The sequence below is a fragment of the Spinacia oleracea genome, chromosome 3 (assembly GCF_020520425.1).
Source record: "Spinacia oleracea cultivar Varoflay chromosome 3, BTI_SOV_V1, whole genome shotgun sequence".
Lineage (NCBI taxonomy): Eukaryota > Viridiplantae > Streptophyta > Magnoliopsida > Caryophyllales > Amaranthaceae > Spinacia > Spinacia oleracea.
Window position 1 is genome coordinate 18,112,250 of NC_079489.1, and position 20,858 is coordinate 18,133,107.

General features: G+C 36.8%; 3 protein-coding genes across 4 annotated transcripts; 1 reads left to right on the plus strand and 2 right to left on the minus strand.

The window, feature by feature from the left end:
- Positions 1–173: 173 nt before the first annotated feature.
- On the minus strand, positions 174–4,545 carry LOC110785386 ((DL)-glycerol-3-phosphatase 2). The gene is made up of 6 exons (XM_021989815.2): positions 4,191–4,545; positions 2,901–3,125; positions 2,026–2,086; positions 1,375–1,522; positions 1,155–1,234; positions 174–836 (listed from the first exon to the last, which is right to left on the minus strand). The coding sequence occupies exons 1-6, from the start codon at positions 4,471–4,473 to the stop codon at positions 704–706; spliced, it is 930 nt and encodes a 309-aa protein (XP_021845507.2). The 5' UTR covers positions 4,474–4,545; the 3' UTR covers positions 174–703.
- Positions 4,546–5,596: 1,051 nt separating this feature from the next.
- On the plus strand, positions 5,597–10,266 carry LOC110785416 (54S ribosomal protein L51, mitochondrial). The gene is made up of 3 exons (XM_021989857.2): positions 5,597–5,818; positions 7,956–8,062; positions 9,673–10,266. Exons 1-3 carry the CDS (start codon positions 5,739–5,741, stop codon positions 9,843–9,845), a joined length of 360 nt encoding a protein of 119 aa, XP_021845549.1. The 5' UTR covers positions 5,597–5,738; the 3' UTR covers positions 9,846–10,266.
- Positions 10,267–10,912: 646 nt separating this feature from the next.
- On the minus strand, positions 10,913–20,497 carry LOC110785415 (uncharacterized). 2 transcript variants are annotated; one of them, XM_021989856.2, is made up of 14 exons: positions 20,358–20,497; positions 17,711–17,795; positions 17,256–17,610; positions 16,479–16,665; positions 15,757–15,991; positions 15,604–15,672; positions 15,240–15,341; positions 15,077–15,117; positions 13,854–13,987; positions 12,754–12,817; positions 12,569–12,665; positions 12,365–12,480; positions 11,513–11,535; positions 10,913–11,422 (listed from the first exon to the last, which is right to left on the minus strand). In XM_021989856.2, exons 2-14 carry the CDS (start codon positions 17,748–17,750, stop codon positions 11,332–11,334), a joined length of 1,554 nt encoding a protein of 517 aa, XP_021845548.1. In that variant the 5' UTR covers positions 17,751–17,795; positions 20,358–20,497; the 3' UTR covers positions 10,913–11,331. The 2 variants fall into 2 exon arrangements, with proteins under 2 accessions (XP_021845548.1, XP_021845547.1); XM_021989855.2 differs by lacking the exon at positions 20,358–20,497 and adding an exon at positions 18,722–18,797.
- Between the last annotated feature and the right edge of the window lie 361 nt (positions 20,498–20,858).

The following is a 20,858-nucleotide window of genomic DNA, read 5'->3' on the forward strand; positions in this document are numbered from 1 at the left end:
GTGGATGCAATTATTGAAGCTTTATCGAACTTTAAAATCAACCTATCACGAGTTAGAGGGAAGCAAGTGGATCAACCTAATTATAAATATACATTTTCAGTTACAATTTCTGTCATAAGGCATCAAGGTGGTGCAACCATTCCTGGAAGTTAGTCAAAAGAAATTCATGGAAGTTACAAATGTTTCATGTGATAAATAAATTTTGAAAAATGAGGGTAAATAATCAACTGTACATGCAACACTCCACAAATAAGGAGGCAAATAATCGAAATAGTGTTTGTAAAACACTGCAAAAAGAAAAATGAGGCGGCTTGAAGATGGGCGCTTTGACTAAGTAGCATTCCTGCAGCTGATGCAACACTAAGTGTTACTCCCTCCGTCCCGGAATACTCGACCCGGTTTGACCGGCACAGAGTTTAAAGAACTTGAATTGACTTATTTAATTTAATAGGTAGTAGTTGATAGTGGAGTATTATTTTAATGTAGTTAGTGGGAAATGTGTAAAGGGGTGGGGTTGGGAGAGTAGGGGTTGAATTTTTAATTATTTTTTGTATGGAGTAGGGGGTAGGTGGGTTAATATGGGTGGAGTGAGAAATAATATAATATTGTTGGAATATTTCCATTTTTAGAAACAAGTCAAGTATTAAGGGACGGCCCGATAAGGAAAACAGGTCAAGTATTCCGGGACGGAGGGAGTATAAACTTAGCATGTTGCACTTTCGAAAGGAGGCAAGCCCCATTCTGCAGGATTGAAGTCCGTTAAAGATTTCAGAACCTCATCAGCAACAGCGTGATACGAGCTGTCCAACCTTGGATCAGGAATCATAACCACAGACCTGCACAAAATATTCAGTCAAAGGCCCATTTTTAACATGCAAATAAATCTCTAAGGACTAAACAACATGCACACACTGCAGCTACAATTAAGTATAATTCATGGTAACTAACTAGATTTCATTTCAGGTCACATGAACAGGCTACAAGCAATTTATACTTCTTCAAGGAAATGACACCCAACTGACTAGCTGGTCTAATTCAAACCTTTTCACGTAACCTTGTCCATTGCCCATCTGTCACACGCTTTACAACAAATTTAACCATCTCTAGCTATTTAGAAGACATTAGCCATATGTTTTACAGGTAGAAATACTTACATTTCAGCATTTTTAGCAGCTTCAACTCCTGCTGGTGCATCTTCAAATACAAGACAACGCTTTGAATTTACAGGTCCACCCTGCACGTTAAATACTTTCTTTTAACATGATGCAAATTGCAAAATTTACGAATTAAAATTTTCAAAGTAATAGACACTGGCACATTCCTTCTGCTTTTTTCATATAAAATAATATAGAGAGAAGGTTCATTGTCGCTTACTTCAAATCTTCTGGCAGCTGCCAAAAATACATCAGGAGATGGCTTTCCTTGCTTGACTTCTGGGTCATCTCCAGTAACAATATGATGCATTAAAGCAAATAGTTCTGTATGTCTTTGAGTTTTCAGCTCAAAATGCCGTTTGTGGGAGCTACAATGTTCAACACATCCGTGATCAGAAGTTGCTCTATAATACCATGCAACTGTCTCGATAAGTGAATCCCATCAGTAACTATATAGGAATAGCCTCTATAGCGTATACCAAGCACATCTTTTTGAGTAAAGCTACATAAATCCAATCCTCCCTAGACTAGACGGACAGGAGTCTCATGCATTATGGTAAAATGCAGGATTGAATAAACCATTGATAATACTCCAATCCATAACCATTAAAATATAACTGGAATTCCTGCCCTAAAAATGTTATTACACTTGGCATACAACTCAATTAGAAGTTTTAGACAAGACCACGCAATCTATGCTAGATCCTTTAAAATATTTAATCACTACGACAAAATTTCTGAAGGAGAAGTCTTTGTTCCTTCCTCCTCCCCCTCGTTCTAACATACTAGGAAAGAGTGCATATAATAATCCCCGCCCCTAGTCCCTAGACACAAATATACAGAAAGATAAGGTGAAAGAGAAGAACTTTACCTAGTGGCAACACAGATTGGCACTTGGTGTGCATGCAAATGTTTGATCAATCTTTCTACCCCTGTATCAGAAAAGTAAAACCAATCTGTAAGGTTGTGAAGATAGTAAAAGAAACAGAAAGATTAAGTGATGAAATTGAAACAGAATCACATGAAAAAAAAGTAAGCCTATTCAATTCAAAGTATTGTTATTCACCAAAGAAAGGAATACGCTTCAGTATTTGGTTCAGGTGGAAGGAAAATATAGGTTCCAAGGGCTGTAGAAGAACTACAAAATCGCAGTTTCTTAGTAGATAAAGAAAAGGAAGCTACGGTTTAGGAGTGTAAGGAAAATTTCTGTTCTCTTTTGTAATACTTGAACCATGCAGCGTTTTCCCATTCTTGTCCTAGCTGACAAGCAACTGTGAGTTCATAAATGTAAATCACTTATTTTCTTTGCAGAATTGCACCATAACTGATGTCATAAGTGTGAAAAATAAGAATAAAACAAAATTTGATTGCTAACCCTACTGTCTAGACTCTAGACTCCAGAGTACTGAAGCAAGCTTATTATGGTCCTGCATTAAATGGCTGTGAGGCATTAAGTGTGCCAATACTTGACAAAATAATCAACCCCAAATTATGTCAGTTCAGCAGCATTAGAACCTCTGTTTGCTCCACAGATTCTGCATTCACGTAGTTTGTTTCCACCAGGGAGGAAGAATTCAGTTATGGCATCTGTTTCTTTAATACACTGGCTTCCCTATAAATTATTTCACCTAATGTGTCTAATTAAGCCCGGGGGTGGATCGAGTCCAGCAATACAGGAGAATAGTCGATATTTGAAAAAGAGAAGAAAAACAAAAACAAAAATTTAATACATGAGGTCAAGCATACCTGGCATTAGCTCACTCGTTGGAAACATGGTCTCCAGCATTGCCTCCCTTTCTACAATGAAGTCCTCAGCTGAAAGACAGTCACTTATTCCAGTCTCTTCAACAAAGATCCTAGCAGCTTCTATTGCTTTCATTCCCATCATTCTTGCTTTGAGAGACCAGTCAAATGTTTTATTGTATCTAGCCAGTATATGTTCCTGAACTTCTCCATAGAACTTCTCAGTATCTGCAATAACATGACATAAAGAGCAAGTTTAGATTTTATCCCTAGATCTATATCAGAATTCTCTAGCGCAGCAACAGCATGGACTCCAAGTTCAAGAACATTAAAGTTCTAAGAAAGCGAAGAGAATATGATGAGTAATAGCACTGACACAATGACCTGATAATAAACAATATTAAGAGAATGGCTATTCATTACATTATACTTGGTATATAACTATGAGCTCAACACAAGCTGATTCGTCAGACTTATGGACGCCAAAAAAAAGAGTGAAAAAACCCTGGAATGTAATGCATTCATATAGAGAAAGAGGGGCAAACTTGTAAAGAAAATAAGAATTTCGGTCTGTCAAAGTTCAGGTACACTTCTTTCCATACAGTGTTTGAATTCTCACTTGCAAAGGACAATGTATACCAATCATCCAATTAGTTGCAGAAACTACCTAGAATAATTGGAAAATTCTACAACCTTGTTGATCTAACCTTTTCATAGACATCTTTTTATCAAACTTAACCTTTATATTTTTCAAAGTGGAGGAAAGAGCTTAACTTGTACCCCCCACCCTATACACAGACTCACAGTTCATTTCAAAAATCCTCAAAACTGTGATTTCACCAGAACTGTATTTCCTACATTCAACTAAACGACCATCCGGAATCCGGATGATCAAAAGATCGAAAATAAAAACAGCAATTTGTTCTTTCAATCAATATGTATGAATCCCCAATTCCCATCCTCTTAAGGGAGCTGATAACATTGAATGAATCCCCAATTCCCATCAATTCCCTCCTAATTTAAGACAACAATTTACGCCAAAATTCATCATCAAGTACTCCGTAACTTGCAAGTTGCAAGCAAACAAATAACAAATAAATTTCATGAATATGTAAGCATTATTTTTAACAAAACACGAAGAAAGATGCAAACTTCCATGATTTCTCATATTACAATGCCATCAAATCAAGCAAGAAAATCAACCCAAATAAGAAAAACACAACATTAAATCAAACAAATCAAATGCAGCAATAACTAACGAAGTAAAGAGAGAAATATAAAAGTGAGAGTTACCTAGTAAAAGACCATCCATGTCAAATAAAACGTGAGTGATAGTGGGCTTCGAAGGAACTGAAGCGGCGGCATTCACGGCGGAGTTGGCCATTGCTGGGGTTGTGCAACTGCTTCGTCGGAGTGATTGACGCCGAATTGTGCAGCAAATTGGACTGTTTTGTGGGTAAATTATAATCGGATATCTAATGACCTCGTTTCTTTTGGGGAGGGAACTACATGCAAAATGAGGGACTTCTTTTAGCAATCTTATGTTTTGGTGGAACATAAGATGACTTTGAGCCATTGACTTGTGGGATACTTAAGTTTGATTATAGTCGTACGGAGTACGGAGTACTGGTCTAAGGTTGGGACTCTACTTCTCTCTAGAAGAAAAAAAGATAATGGCAAAATTTATATAGATTTAAGCAAATTTTCTTATTATATTCCATAAGGTGTCTTTATTAGTCAAATCTTTAACGACCATATTAATGTTGAATAAAATTTACTAACATGTCGTACTATAACCTGAAATTCGAAATTTAAAAGAAGTTTAATAATAAACTAAGTTAAATTAATCAATTTAAACGAAAAATATAAAATCATCAAACAATCAACCATAAAATAGAATAGAGGAAATTGAAAGTAATTATCGTGCGGCAGTAGCTGGATAGAGGAGAGTGTTATGATCTATACTCCCTCCGTCCCGGAATACTCGACTCGGTTTGACCGGCACAGAGTTTAAGGGACTTGAATTGACTTATTTAATTTAATAGGTAGTAGTTGATAGTGGGGTATTATTTTAATGTAGTTAGTGGGAAATGTGTAAAGGGGTGGGGTTGGGGGAGAGTAGGGGTTGAATTTTTAATTATTTTTTGTATGGAGTAAGGGGTAGGTGGGTTAATAGGGGTGGAGTGAGAAATAATATAATATTGTTAGAATATTTCCATTTTTAGAAACAGGTCAAGTATTAAGGGACGACCCGATAAGGAAAACAGGTTAAGTATTCCGGGACGGAGGGGGTATATGTTAAATTAATATTGTACGTTTGCTTATTTTCCATGGAATCTACCACTCCGTATTAGTTTATCAGGGATTGACATGTTTTGAATTGGATATAAACTATGGATTAGTTGTTTTTCTTTTGTTTTTTCTTTAGAGGTATGAATTTATGATATGTCTAGATTTTAGAGTTATGATTTATTTAGCAAACAAGAGTTGTGTTAGTTTTAAACATTTTATTTTTATTATTCAAGGGGATCATAGTTAAAGCGTAAACGTACGAAATGATTTATTCTTTTCCCGATTCGTATTAGTAACTTTAGGTTAAGTTCGTGTTGCGTTGTGGTAGCCAATGTTGTGTATTGTCGTGGATTGCCAGCTCTAACTTGACATGGCATGCTAGTTTGCGCCCTTAAGTCCCTTAACTACTCTTTGCCAAACATTGTGATTTGTGAGGGGTTTTACTCGAATAGATTAAAAACCCTAATTCCCAAAACTCGCTATTGCTTTTCAGAATCTAAACGAAATTTCTGCAGAAATCACAAAGTTCATTTGAAATAATTTCCCAAAATGTCGCTCAGGGGAGTTTGGCAGCTTCAGAAACTGATTGTTAGCTACTGCGATTGGGGAGGCAGCAGCAGAGGCATCAGGTATTATTTCTCACTAATTTCTCCTGTACTCAAATTTCTTCTTTTGGTTAATTTTTCTTCAATAAACGCATAGTTCTGCAATTCTTTTTTTCGATTTTTCATTTGCGCCCATATGCAGATTCTGATGCAATTGTATAATTGTTATTGCATTTGCCTGAAATTGTCAAATTGGTATCGTTTTTTGTTTGATCTTTTCATGGTTTAGTTTATTGGCCATTTTTTGATGTATTGATTTCGGAATTTGCTTCGATTATCTCAAAGTTGAGTGCTTTTTCGATATGGTTGGGATGAACTATGATGGTAATTGAAGCTTAAAACTTCATTTTTTTGTGAAACCAGAAATAAATCATATACTAGTGTTGGAGGCCTTATTTTGACATTTTATTCAGTTTGAGGAGCTATGTTGATTGGACTCGGGTAAAGGATTGGTTGGAGATAAGCATTTGGGGATTGTAAGTGGCTTTGTCCAGTTAGTTTCGTTGGAAGTGCATATGTATCGTAATGTTTACAAATTCCCTAGGGTTCATTTTGAGGAGGGATGTTACAAGAACTCGAGTTAAGGATTTTGGTAGGGATGTGGATTTGAGGATCATAGGGGGTCTTTTGATGGGGTTCTGTACTTCTATTGTATGTGGGTGCCCCAGGGTGGTGCTTTGCTTGGAATAGAGTAGCTCGGTACATTATATTTAGACCTTGTGATCATGTCCAATAATGTCAAAATAAAGGAATCCTATTTTTTAAGTTGTAGCATAGTACTGTCTTGGAGGGTTGCTGTCACTGTATCCTTAGTTTTAAAAAGCGTGCTTTTTTGCGCTTCAAGCTCGGAAGCTCGGAAGCTCACAACAAAAGCTTCTGCCAGTTGAAACCCAGCGACATACAAGAAGCGCGCGCATCCTAGCGCTTCGTTGCTTCTGCGCTTCCTAGCGCCTTTGCGCTTCTTGTAGTCTGGGCACATGAGACCCTTATTTTTTATAAAAAATAAAGCCACGTGACTCTAATCTTCATTTTTAAAGTATCACGTGATTTCTTTTTCTAAAAAAGCGAATATTTGGGAAGTTTTTGAAAACCCTAGTGCAATTTTCTCCCATAGCCGGATTTCTCTAGCCTTCTCGCCGGATTTCTCCCATCGGATTCTGAATTTTTCTTTCATCGTTTTTATTTCTCTTTTTTTCTTTCACCTTTCTTTCCATATTTTCTGAACTTTTGAAATTTTATTATTTCTTTTTGGGTGCGCTTCGCCTATGAAAAGCGTGCGCTTTCGCTTTGCGCTTAAGCTCCAGGGCCCTTTTGCGCTTCAGTGCGCTTCGCGCTTTTTAAAACTAAGACTGTATCTGGTGATTGTGTTTCTTTGGGCTGTTGTCAACTTATTTAGTTTATTGGTTTGTGACAATTCTGATGAGTACAAGCTGATTTTCTTTTGAAATGTCGTTATAGGTGTTTCTCTTTACTATTTCCATTTTATACTTTCCCTATCAACTTTCCGTTATTTAGTTTATTGGTTTGTGACGACTCTGATGAGTACAACCCTTATGATCCTCCATGTAAAGAGCCATTGTTTCATTGATTGTATAGCTACCCCTATGGTAGCTTCTAGCAACTTCACTCAGATGCTAAGGGGCTCATTCCGAAAATATTCTAGCCAAACTTTGTTGATTTAAGAATTTGAGGTAACAAGTCTGCAAAACCAAAAGTCTGTGAGGAATGGGGACAGCCTGCACAATAGCATTGTCAGCATCCAACTTGCTTCACCGCTTATACTCATTTTTTCATCTTGGTGTAAAGCTAGAAGGCCTGGAACCCTGTCCTTTGCTAAATATCTGGCCAGAAAAGATATAAATGGATGAGAACCAAAGCATGGCTCTAGTTGGTATCCAACTAGGTTCCTGTGCACAATTATTTTACGCATTCTCTCTCCTCTCTTCCAACTTTGATGGTTGCAATAAAACCACTCTTGAAGAGGTGAACTATTGAACCTATCACTTTAAAGGAGTGCATGCATGAGAATTATCGAGAACATTAGAGGTATTGATACTAGTGTGGGATACTGTAGGTACTTTATAATTAGCCTCCATGTGCTGAGTGCTGACTATAAATATTCACTTGGAAGCTTATGAAAAGATGATTTATCGCATTGCAGGGCATTCATGGAAACACATTTGCCATCAATTCAGGAGAGCAACCCACGGGTAGAGGTCGTTACAGAACTCATTCGTGGACAGCATCCTCATCTAAAGGCTTTCTACCGTGAGTGCCTCCCTCTGTGCTTTTTGCCTCTTCAGCATCCTTTTCATTTGAATAAATCTGAAGAAAATTTAGGGTTTGAGAATGACACGTAATTTCTGGTGCCACTCTTTACTGATTCACATTCCACCATATGACTAATGCAATATTTTCTGATTTATATTTTGAGTGTCTTGCTTTTGTCTTCTTTTTTTCATTTTATAGCAAGCAAAAATATTTTTTCCCCTCCACGTTAAGGAAAATAGTTAGATTTCAGATTTTGATCCTTGTGGATTGACAACCAAGCTAAGGCTAATCCAATTCTTGGGAACATGGGACCTAAATCTTGACAGACAGGCTGTCTTTCAAATTGAAAGCTTTTACTGATATTGCGTTTGGTTGATGTCTTGACTGGCACTCTTCATGAACCTATTGCTTGAAGAGAAGTTATCAAGCAGAAAGGGGTGTCATAAAGATAAAATCCTGTTCTAGGACAACAGAAAAAAGGCCTTTCTAGGTTCTTGGCTATATTTTATTCCTTGTTATTGAAGGTTTGCAAGAGAGATTATTTCTTGGCAGCAGTTATTTTTTTATGTATTGTTATAATATGTATATCTGGTTTAGTTCTAGTTGAGGGCTTCCAAGCTGGAACTCATCGGAGCTGTGTGGAATTATGTTTCTTATCAAGTTATCAGTATGTGCGCGTTGTTCTTTGCTGGACTTCCTGAAAGTACTGAGTTATGCAATTGATAGAGGGGTTTGTGAATTAACAACTTGTTTAGTTATGTATTTATTAGGAGCCTAGGAGGGAAGGGGAGGTGGAGTTGTGGAAAGGTGAGGGGAGATAAACTGTTCTATTGTTTGGATAAGATAGAAATGGAGGGAAGGGAGGACTGGAGGAGTAGGGGAAGCAAAACTATAATTTCAATGACAAGTGCCATCAATTCATTCATTTTCAATACTCCAGAAACATAGGCCAAAACTCAAACATGAGAGAAGGCTGGAGTGGTAGAATATAATTTGAAAAAAAACGCGAGGGGACAAGTGAGGAAAATGACTATAGAAGGATTTCAGTTAAGAGAGAGAAAATGACCGTAGGAATTCCAGAGAAGAGAGAGTGAAGGGAGAAGAGAATTGGCAGTCGGTGGATCTGACGCAGAAGGGTGACACGAGGAAAAACATGGTATTAGCAAGGGTAGAGTCGTCTCTTCTGTGTTATTAAGTTTTGTGGTTGTCATTCTCCTTTCAAATCTTTCCAATTTTGGAGACATTGTTTCTTAGAGAGTCGAAGGACAAAATTCCTTCCATCTCCCTCCTCTCCATTTCCTCACTCCCTTGATATACTATCCAAACAATAGAAAATGTACCCTTCCCTTTCCTTTTTCCCTCCAAATCCCCCCATCCAAACAAGGTGTGATTGTGTGAAAGAAGGATAGAGGAGCAGAGAAATGGCAGAGGGAATGTAGGGTTGCTTGCTTATAGAGAATTGGGATTATAGAGCATTTTGGATCTATTTGATTTGTTTTCATCATCTCACTCACAGTCATAGTTCTAGATCATCTGCTAAAGTATGTACGTACATTTAGATGTGAACACTCTGGCGTTGCATAATTTTATATCTGATTGTTTAATAGGAAACAAGAACGAACGAGTGGTTTGTGTGAAGAACATGACTCAAGAAGACGTACTGCTGCATGCAACAAGGTTGAGGAATGCTTTGGGGAGGAAGGTGATTAAATTGAAGACAAGACATGTCACAAAGCACCCTAGTGTACAAGGCACCTGGACAACTGCTCTGAAACTATAAAGCAGTGAAAGCCCTTCGTGGTTAGTAATCTTGCCGGCAATTACGTGAAGCGTATGGTGTCCTTTTTACGCCCTTGTTAGTCTCTTGTTGGATGTAGCTTACTGTTTCGGATGGTGTTGCTAGACCTTACTGTTTGTGATCTTCCCGTTGGTTGCTGAGATAACTAGGATTGATAAATGTTACCCTGGTTTTATTATGACCACATTATTCTAGCTTCTTACCTCCTTTTTTGTATTGTATTGAGTAGTGGGTAGCATGTGCTACAATGCTAGTACTCATCAATTAGAACTTGGCTTACAAGATCTGAATAAATTTATAAAGTTTGTTTGAGCCAGATGAACAAATGCTGTTTGTGTAGACTATTCTTATTTTCTAGGTAAGTTCAAATTCAATTATGAAGTACTTCCTTCGTTTTCTTTGACTTCGACTTTTTACGTTTGTCGATGCATGACTTTAGCCATTGCTCGTAATATTGTCAGTTATAAATAAGTAAAAGTGGAGTATTTTGAAAATGTACATTAAGACAAATCTAACAGCACCCTACATGATTACATATTTCCTTCACAAAGCACTATTACTATTAAAGAAAGTTTGTGAATAGTGCAAAAAGTCAAATTGTTGCGAGTAAAACAGAACAGAAAATAAGCATACCACTAAAACGGTCAATGCTCTTTAATCCATTGACCATGACATGAGGCAATCAGACTCTCACGTACTCTCAGATGCATTGCAAAACTTTGACGACCTGAAAGTGTTCTCAAGCGTCAGCCAGCCAGGGTATTATTGAGTGCAACGCGCACAGAAAAGGCTTGGGCAGACAGACAGCCAGGGACCAGGGTACTAGTGGGTGCCACCGCTAGTTGAAGCCATAGCCATAGCCCTAGCCCTACTAATGATTTGTAAAATGAACCTAGCATAATGAACTGCAACAGGTCCCCAAATGCATGTATCCATCGACAGCAAACTCGGCATTTGGCAGTAACTTAGCAGAAGCAAGTACAACAATGGTTACCAGAACATGATATACAGTCATGGGGGGGGAGGGGGGGGGGGGGGGGGAACTGAGGTTAAAGGAAAGAAACTGGAACAATTACATAATAATAATCTTTAGTACAGCATGATGGACTTTAGCCTCTAGGGAAGGGCTGTTACTCAAAATCCCTTAGTCGTCATACTTGCTTATTTGACCATGTGTTAGCCTCACATTCGCAACTGCTTAAAATGTAAGACTTGATAAAGATTATACAAAGTCAAAATGATCTTTTTAGTAAAGTGGCAGAGATCTGAGTGATACATTTCACCTAGTCTTTAATAGTGTACATCAGTATGACACTCGAAACTTAAATAGTTCACACCCAAAATTGTGCTGCTATTGGTGAAAACCAATCCTCCTGAGCCTGCATTTTAGGGACTTGGTGAAAACCAATCTCCGCCGCATGCCATACATAAACATTAAAATTAACATTAACATTAACCCAGCACTTGATCAAGGGTTGCTGCCAGAACCCTCAGCTGCTTTCTTTTCCCGCTGTTTTTCTCGCTTTTTCTTGTTTTTCAAAGCATTTTTGCTCATTTCCCTGTGTAATCATGGATATCACATTCAAGTAAGTTGTAAAAGAGGGGAGAAAAGTTGAATCTTGAAAGAAGAAAAAAAAATCAGCACTTACTGTGTATCCATTCCTCCAAGTAGCTGCCAGATTAAAAACAGAAATGAGTTATAAACTGGTTTATGTAAGTTTGACTACTTTATTTCAGATTCCGACTACATTCCATCTATGCAATATGATTAAACCATAAGTGCAAGTCTGCGATGTTTTGCACGCCTTAATGCATAAATGAAAAACATCACAGACTTGCCTTCCATTCCATGTCATAGTAAAGGTGACACCGAGATTAATTATTGAGCATGAGAAACCACTTATGTATTATATTCAACTCTAACATCAATATCCTCCTTGCAACAAATACATAATAATAAGTGTATAGGAAATGGACCAGCACAAGATCAAATTATTCAAAATGGCTTATCACCCACAGAAACAGCAAATATCTTGAAAGGAATTAGATGTCAGTGGATTGCCTGTTTAAAAATAATGGAATGTTTGCTCAATAAACCACACAGCATCAATGCATCATAATTCAAATAAACAAAAATGTCGCAGAATTATATTTACACCAACTCCATGCAAAAGGCAGGAAATGAAAAACTAGCCGATGAGGAGACAAATATGACCTGAGTGTCGAATTGAATATGACCCTTATTTATTACTTCTTGTCTACATTATATTACACATTTAAATTTTCAAAACATGTTGTGGATTTTGTCATTCTGCTCAATGCCATGCCAACATTGGAAATTTCTGGATGTCATAAAACAAACATTTATAGCATTGAAATTTAAAAAGATATAGAAGGTTCTCTAGAACAAGCTATACCAACCATTTAGGTTGATTCTATCAAAATTCAAAAGATAATCAACTGGAAATATTAGTGTTCAGTACTAGGTAGCTGGAATATACCTCTGCCTTGACAGAAGCTGCTTGCTTAGCATGAGGAGGTCGATATGCAGAAGGTTTCTGTGGAAGATTTGTTGGGTTGGCTTTTGTAGCATTCTGGGAAGGTTTCGACCCTTGTCCTACAAGAAGAAGATCTCATCACTCAAACAACAGTATTTTTATGAAGATATATGTTCTGAATAAGCTGCAGATATGAGAGCAAGGAACCTTGTGATTTGGTTTCCTCAATCTTCAATGAACCAACAGACTTCACAAGTTCAGCAATATCACCAAACCTGTCTGCTGATTCTGGTTTCCAATCAGCCTGAGTTTGATAGCAGAAAACAATGAATATGAAACCACGATGTGACACAAAACGAAACATAAGAAGAGTAAATATGTGTCACACTAACCTGGAACAACTTGTCGAACATCTTCTTGTAATACAATGATCCATTGTGGTGAAAAATCTTAATCCTACATTATGCCGAAGTATGTATGATCAATTACTTATTTACTTCCACCCAAACGTAAGAGAAAGATTTGCTAAACCCTTGAAAATAGAACTGACCAATCACCTCGAATTATTGTTCTCCAATTGCGATACTTATATAGAACTTTTTGGAGTCAATTTTCCACAAGTTTTATCATAAATTCTAAATGTTTTGCAAAGATAATGAATTTGTGAATGTGAAAGTATTGATCCATGTTTTAGAGGAAAGATAAAATTACTATAGAAATGGTAAAATATGCATATGGCAGTGGCCAGAAAAAAATACATGCACTCATCACTTTAGATGTCATATTCAACACCATTTTTAGAGAAAGGGAAGGAAGCATTGAAAGCAAATTTGTTCAAATGAGGGACAGTAATAGTTTTACAGACAATAACGTAATAGCAGGAAAGTATTATCGTGATCAGCCGAGAAAAACAATTAAATGCGCATATGATATCACATACCTCATCACGGAGTAATTACTCTAAACAGAGAATAGACAGCTTACAAATAAATAAGACACGGTTAACAGAAAATCCAAAAAAATGTGGCCAACATGCAAGTCTCTCTCTCACTCCTCACACTACCCACCTTTCGGAACACAAAAACTTGGATAACGAAACCTTGAACTTTCATGTCGACAAAATAGAAATAGCAGCATTTCTCAGATTTAGGCTTTGTTATGTTCACCTTAATTCCATTTATTTCAGTAAAAGCAAGTTTATATAAGTGTAGATAAGATAAATTCACGAAAAATAAGGGTTGGTCAAGTACAATTTATAACTAAAAAATAAGTGTTGATAAGTTCAGATAAGATAAATTCAGAAAAATAAGTGAAAATCAGGTGAATAGAACGCACCCTAAATCATGATATTTTCTATAGGAACTTAAAGATGACTTGTTACATTTTGGTAATCAACAGCATCACTTAAGATCACATTCACAGGTTCATGATGAAAATTCATAATCCATTATAACTCATAAGGGGAAAAGAAAAAGAAAAAAAAAAAGCATACCCATTATCAATCTGACGTCTTGGTGCCGTTGAAGCGGTCATAAAGAAGCAGCCATTAGGCGACCATTCACTAATAACCGACCACTCGGCTTTAGTTGTTCCAAGCTGCTTTTTCTCTGTGCAATCCCAGAAAGCCTGAAACACTCTCAAAGGTCCATCAAAAAAATTTAAGATAGAATCATGCAGTTGTCTAAGAAAGCACATGGCCAGATCAATCATCCTTGACTACATTTAGCCTTGAGTCAAATGAAGGCCATTCATGCCTATCAAAAACTACACAATTTCCTGGGACCTATTTCACAAATACTCTACTATATTGCAGGAAATATGAATTACATCCCCTTAAAAACAAGCCTGTTATAGAAACAGTTAAGGAACTTAGTGCTTATGGAAACCTATAACAGTTCAAACTATGAGATCGCATAGACTTCAAGAATCAAATTGCAACCATGCGGAGAAGAAAGGTACATCTAATTTTAGGCTATAGCTTCCAGGACTCCAAGATCACTATCATCACAGATTCACAGGCTGATAGTAATCTACTAAGTTTACCACTGACATGGTCTCTTACAAGGAAGAATAACTTGCACGCAAATGACAAAATCACCCCAAAATTACAGTTTTTCACAAGAATAACCTTCTTTTACACAAAACCAACTATAACTCAGAAATTTATGCAGTCTTCCAGCCATTATGGGTGGCTTTGTCCAGTTTTAGGTTAAAAAGAATAAAAAGATTATGGTTGTTGAAGAAACTTATAACTGGTCGCGGGTTTGGTGTGAATACAATTGTGATTAGATGTGTGCATCATCTTAAGGTATGTCTTTCCAACTAATGACACGGAAGACTACAAACTGCACAAATCACCAGACCCTAATCAGGCAAAGAGTATAATAATATGTTTACCAAACAAAAGGATGTGAGTTGTGACAAATGATTAAACCTAAAAAGAGAACCTTGTGAAAGAAAAATTTCTGGTCACAAACAGTATTCTAACAGGGGCAACTGGCAAAGCAGCATTAAAGATGGGCATTTGGGAGGCATGTACCATCATATATCAGATGACAACAAGAACAACAACAATCACCCAGTCCTGTACCTAAATTTCAGATATATGCACCATTACCACTAACAAGCAGAAGCATACAATTATCAACAGCTGTTGGGTAAATTAACTATATACTTCGTATAAAAACTAATTAAGGGAAAGCCAATTCAACATACCATATCACCAGGTAAGTTTCCGAAACCAGCCAAGCACAAAACTGTATGAGAGGATTCAAGGATATTAACATGAATAAAGAAGAATACAACTAAAAGAGGGGGAGAGGGGATATGAAGAATATAAATGATAAAAATGCGGGTGCATCAACTCTTCTAAGGATACATCTTCCCTTGGGATTCCATTTGATGGTGTTGTACGGGCCTGAGCCAAGCTCAAGAAGGGGATTGCACTTCCTGTCGAACACTGTAGCTTTAGCAGGCATAACTAGAGTCAAGTTAAGGAAAAGCAACATCAAAAAATGATAAGAATGTTAAAATAAACCACTGTCATATTTAGCCTTTATATGAACAACCCTCAATCCACATAAACAACTCTGAAGTTAGAAACTAATTAATCACACACACGTGACACACCCCATCTGAGCCATTGGGCATATCATGGAAGCTGTAGTGGGGGAAAAAGAATGGAATATCATTTTCATGGACAACTTTAAAGTACATCATCCTTAGATCCAATGAAAGGATACATCCATAGACAACAGCAAATTCTGAACCAGTGCAGGACCACTGAACATCATGAATGGGTCCCTCCTTGCCTGTTGATGAACTGAACTAATCAGAAATGTTAAAAGAGTAATCATAATTCAAAGTTTCAAACCATATACATCATGGTCACATACGAAGAGGTACAAGTCCTTCATGAGCTCCATCGGTTGTCAAATAACTTAATTTTGACTCTCCATAATAACTCTGGTTGGTTTTGTCAACATCTGCTTGAGCCACAGCTAGAAGACCAGTAGAACCATAATTCCAATGTAATTGCACAGTTGAACAACGGAAGAAACTGCGTCGGGCAAGAGGCTGGTTAGAGGCATCGCTTCCACAGGCAAATATCTGGACACTTGCAGGAACTCCCTAAAAAGAACATCAGTGGGAGAAGGAACTCATTTACACAAGAAGACTATCTGGTAGGGGTAAAAATGCTCAACAAGTAAAACAAGTTGGCCTTCAAAAATCTATTTTATACACTTAGAGACTGCCTTTTCTCATAGGGTACAGCATCAAAAGGAATATATTACGAACTTTTTACAGTTGAGGCCCCTTTTCTATAACCCCGTTGATTCTATGCAGCAATCTAACATAGATATCTTCTCGGTTCAAACATAGTGACCAGTAAACTCATAAAAATATGTAAGTACTAAGTAATCGTTTGCTTCAAGTGTAGAAGTTTGTTCAAATGCCAACCTACTAACCAGGCTGCAGCTTACAGCCTACAGCCTACAGGTCAGGAAGAAAGCACGAACATCTGTAATATAACAAGCATGCTGACATTCTGAAAGTTCATCTTGACCAAATATATTTACATTGAGATGAGATGGAGGCCCAATTCAAATAGACCAACCTTGGATTCAGGAACAAACGTAGCAACATGTGAACCAGGCAACTTGGAAAGTTGAACTGCCGCTACTCCTGGGACTTTGAGGCGAGATACAAATCCTTTAGAGAAATCAGCAGGATCAAAAAACTGTATTTCATTTGTGGCAAGCCGAGATGCAGCAGCTTCATCAGAGCTGAACCGAATAGAAGGCCTGGAGACAGATCACAAACATTTACACTGGGAGTACAAATGTTTAACAAGACTTGAAAAAGAAAATAAAACTATGTACCAAAAAAACTATCACTTCCATCATCCTATACAAGTTATTCAATAATTATCTTAATTTGTTGCCCCATGAGACCATGACCCCCATCCCTTTTTTGTCTGAATAGAAAGAACTAAATTCTAAGATATATAATAAATCACAAGATCCATTAGACTGATTCCAGAAGAAATGTCGGAAAATAGAGAACATAGACTATTGAAAGAGAGGGGAAAATGATAACAGAGCATCGTCCATCATGATAAATCAAGAGATTCCTCTACCTAGTCAAAAGAACAGGAAAAAAATCATCTCGGATATCCTTACATAGCCTGATATCCTGATGCTTCTGCAAAAGTAAAATTTAGCCAACAGACTTCTGCCTCAAATAGATTCATGGGAAAGGAAAGGGAAGAATAATTTCGGATGTATGAAAATGAAAAATAAAATTAGAAACAATCAAATGCACAAAATCGAATCAAGAATAAGTCCAGACTTCCGAATATATATTGAAGTAACTTCAAGTGTATCATACATACCATGTTGTTTTACTCATATTCTTTTGAGAAAAGTTATACACAGAAGCACCAGTCTCTACACTCCATAAGTTCACATTTTTCTCCTGAGGTGACGATTGTTTCTGAAATGTCTGAAGGTAAGTCCCACGGGGAGATAAATTTGCAGCAGCAAAGTTTGGAACTTGAAATGATCTGATCTCCTTGTAGGTCTTACAATCATATATACTGATAATGCTGTCAGGTTTAATCACCATTAGCCTAGATCCATCTTCAGTAAATGTGGCACTGGCGCAAGGAACTTTAGGCATCTTGGTATTTGGTTGACCATTTTCGAAAGGCGGACCAGTCCAAATGGAAAATCCTTCTTGGTCTCGAACTAAAAGGAAAATCAACAACAAATTTCAGTACCTGAGCTCCTTCAAATTCCATCTATGAAATCATCCTTAAGCATAAGCAATAATCAGCGAGATACACACCTAAAATATCCAAAGATGGTGAAGCAACTGCAGCTGCCATTTTAGTCTAATTGAATATTTTCCACAGTATTAACAAAAGCCCCACCTGAAAATACATGACCATGTCAAAATATTAAGGCACCATTTTTCACTATTCATGGGACTTTATTCTCTATACATAACCCAACTATTTCGATATCAAACCGCCCAAGCAAAAAAACAAAATGATCATATTCACGAATTTTTTGTATTCTATTCACTTCTTCAATAAATAAAGCTATAGTTTTTCAACTACAGAACTCGATATCAACATCCAATTACTCCGTACATCATAAATACCAATTCTTTGTATTTATCAATTATCATAGCTAGCTAGGTCACCAGGATTTAAGCACATAACTTAATCATAAAAAATAATGCTTCAACTCGAAAAGGTAATGCAATTCCAACATTTCGTTATAAATATTTTATAACAACTACATTACAATTTAAAACAAGCAACAAGTTCTTGAATCAGCTAGTAGACCCTGGACGCAGCAGCATTTGTTAAGAAAGCCCCCCAATTGGAACATGACTCGGCTCAAATCCGGATTAGTCGGTGTCTAATACACTCAGGACTACCGGGTGTAATTTCCTTGAAAAATAGAACTATACAACATGGGGTCGGCATTCACAAAAAGGTATAGTACTTCGTATGAAATTAAACAAAGTGATCATCAAACATCAAATATACCAATCAGAAAAATAAATTAAATTAAACCAACAACCCATTAACCAAACAAACACATAAGTTACATCAGCTAATCCTATATAGTATAATGAACAAAGCTCAGATTTTAGCAACAAATTTGGAGAATTTAACAAGCTAAAAATCTCCTCTTCCCCCATATTTATTATCCTTAAAAGTTGAATTAAGCAGTTTATAATTCAATCAAGATATGCTGAGAAATGAAGAGAAAACCCAAAACAAATAATTAAGCTTGAATTCATATGATATTGAACTCGTAAATGGAAAAAAAGAGAAAAAGATACCAGTGTACGAGTCGCCGGAGCCGAAGAGGGAGGACTGAGAATGTTAGTATGTAAGCAATGTAACTGGGTTAATACTTAATAGGATCGGGTTGGTTGGTTTCGGCCCTATTGGGTTGCCAATCTTGGATCCATTAAAATGGATTTCTATTTGAACCTCGAAGGGCCCAATATATTTAAGGTTAAACTAGTAAAGTTTGTCTACTCGGGTTCGGGATCTATTACAAATCGGGTTTGTTTTATGGGTCATGTTAATGATTTATTTGGGGCATGTGTTTCCATACAAGAAAAACAAGGTAAGGTTCGGCCTAATGGTTAAAATTTAAAATGGATAGTTTATATATGATATGTCACAAGTTTGATCTCCGTTCCCTATTTGTAATTCACTTGTCCTCGTGGCTCATTTCAGTCACTTGCAAAAAATATTTATAATTTTAGTAAAAGAATACTACCTAATTTGTACTTCTTTTAATGACACACAATATAAGTCCCCTAATCCCATGCCTAAAGATGGTTGTGGGTCCTGCCAACTCGGGCCGGCACAGACATCAATTCCTGGGCTGAGGATCGGGTTTGGACCGCATTTTTTAGGAAAAGCACGACAAGACCCCTGCCAGCCCGGCATGAGGGCACGTAGGCTTGGGCCCCGTTTTTGAAATTTTTCTAGCCCGGTCTAACAAGTGAGTGTAGCGTAATACAGACTCGTTCAAGCTCACGGCTCAGCCCGACCCACATCCACCTTCGTCGTGCCATGGCCTTCCCCATTTGTTTACCCACTTGGAAGATTTAGGCTTCTTGATTGGTTCACTTTATTTCAGTACCTTGTTACATACTTCCTCCATTCTTATTTACATGGCACAATTGGATTTGAGACACTATTCACACAAGCTCCTTTAACTTCCTTTTGTGATTGATACTTAAGGGAAAAACAAAGCCGCGTGGAGTCTTATTAGATTCGTCTCAATATGGGGCAAATGGGCAATGCACCAGTTAAATTCAATTTTTTTTGTGAGATTTTTTTTTGCAACTTTAAGCGGTATTAGAAAAATGATTGTTTTTATAATCAATGACAATAAGTATGACAGTGCAAGTCAACAATGACTACCGTTCTTTCTCTAAGCCAAAGGATGTAAAAAAAAGTTCAAAGATTATCCATATATATATATATATGGATAATATATATATATATATATATATATATATATATATATATATATATATATATATATATATATACACACGAAGTATATATTATGGTACTTCAAATGGGCTTGGACAATTCAAAAGAAGAGTTTGGTCCACTTATAAAGATTCTACACTAAAATCAATCGGCTATAGTGGGAATAACTTCCCAAGCTTAGAATGTGATATTTTCTCTCCTATTTTGTCACGTGTGAGTAACATTGGTTTAAAATACGTCTTTTCAAACGTGAGTGTCTTTAGAATTTAGAGCACACCAGAAGAAATTATAGCCCTTATTGGTAATTAACATCCAATAAAAATCCCTTAACCAGTGACTTGAAAATGACCAGTTATAAAAGGCCAATCAATCTGGGATTTGATACCACCTTAAAATCTTAAATATTGACATGTATCATGCATGTATTTAGACACACAATGCGATGGACAATGGACATACCTTCTCTTCTTTTGGCTACTCAGTGGACATCCGGTTTGCTCATCCTGAGAGAGAGAGAGAGAGAGAGTCATCAAATAATGTGTTGTGGATTCTGTCCAATTCATAAATACGTAGTATAAGCTTCTGTTATGACTTATGAGTGACCCATAAAATATGTTGTTCTTCTATTACTTTAAGCTTATATAGTTATAATAAGTACTCCCTCCGTCCCGGAATACTCGACCCGATTTGACCGGCACAGAGTTTAAGGGACTTGAATTGACTTATTTAATTTAATAGGTAGTAGTTGATAGTGGGGTATTATTTTAATGTAGTTAGTGGAAGGTGGGTTAAGAGGTGGGGTTGGGGGAGAGTAAGGGTTGAATTTTTAATTATTTTTTGTATGGAGTAGGGGGTAGGTGGGTTAATAGGGGTGGAGTGAGAAATAATATAATATTGTTAAAATATTTCCATTTTTAGAAACAGGTCAAGTATTAAGGGACGACCCGATAAGGAAAACAG

Excerpts from the sequence above, each read along its gene's own strand:
- LOC110785386 (XM_021989815.2), bottom strand. The coding sequence starts at position 4,473 with ATGGCTCAAAGTCATCTTATGTTCCACCAAAACATAAGATTGCTAAAA. Across the intron at positions 1,523-2,025 it reads CCAATCTGTGTTGCCACTAG|CTCCCACAAACGGCATTTTG; the intron begins GTAAAGTTCTTC and ends TGAACATTGTAG. Across the intron at positions 1,235-1,374 it reads CAGCTGCCAGAAGATTTGAA|GGTGGACCTGTAAATTCAAA; the intron begins GTAAGCGACAAT and ends TTTAACGTGCAG.
- LOC110785416 (XM_021989857.2), top strand. The coding sequence starts at position 5,739 with ATGTCGCTCAGGGGAGTTTGGCAGCTTCAGAAACTGATTGTTAGCTAC. Across the intron at positions 5,819-7,955 it reads GGCAGCAGCAGAGGCATCAG|GGCATTCATGGAAACACATT; the intron begins GTATTATTTCTC and ends ATCGCATTGCAG. Across the intron at positions 8,063-9,672 it reads TCATCTAAAGGCTTTCTACC|GAAACAAGAACGAACGAGTG; the intron begins GTGAGTGCCTCC and ends ATTGTTTAATAG.
- LOC110785415 (XM_021989856.2), bottom strand. The coding sequence starts at position 17,750 with ATGGCAGCTGCAGTTGCTTCACCATCTTTGGATATTTTAG. Across the intron at positions 15,118-15,239 it reads ATGGAATCCCAAGGGAAGAT|TTTTGTGCTTGGCTGGTTTC; the intron begins GTATCCTTAGAA and ends CCTCTCATACAG. Across the intron at positions 11,536-12,364 it reads CAGCTTCTGTCAAGGCAGAG|CTACTTGGAGGAATGGATAC; the intron begins GTATATTCCAGC and ends TTAATCTGGCAG.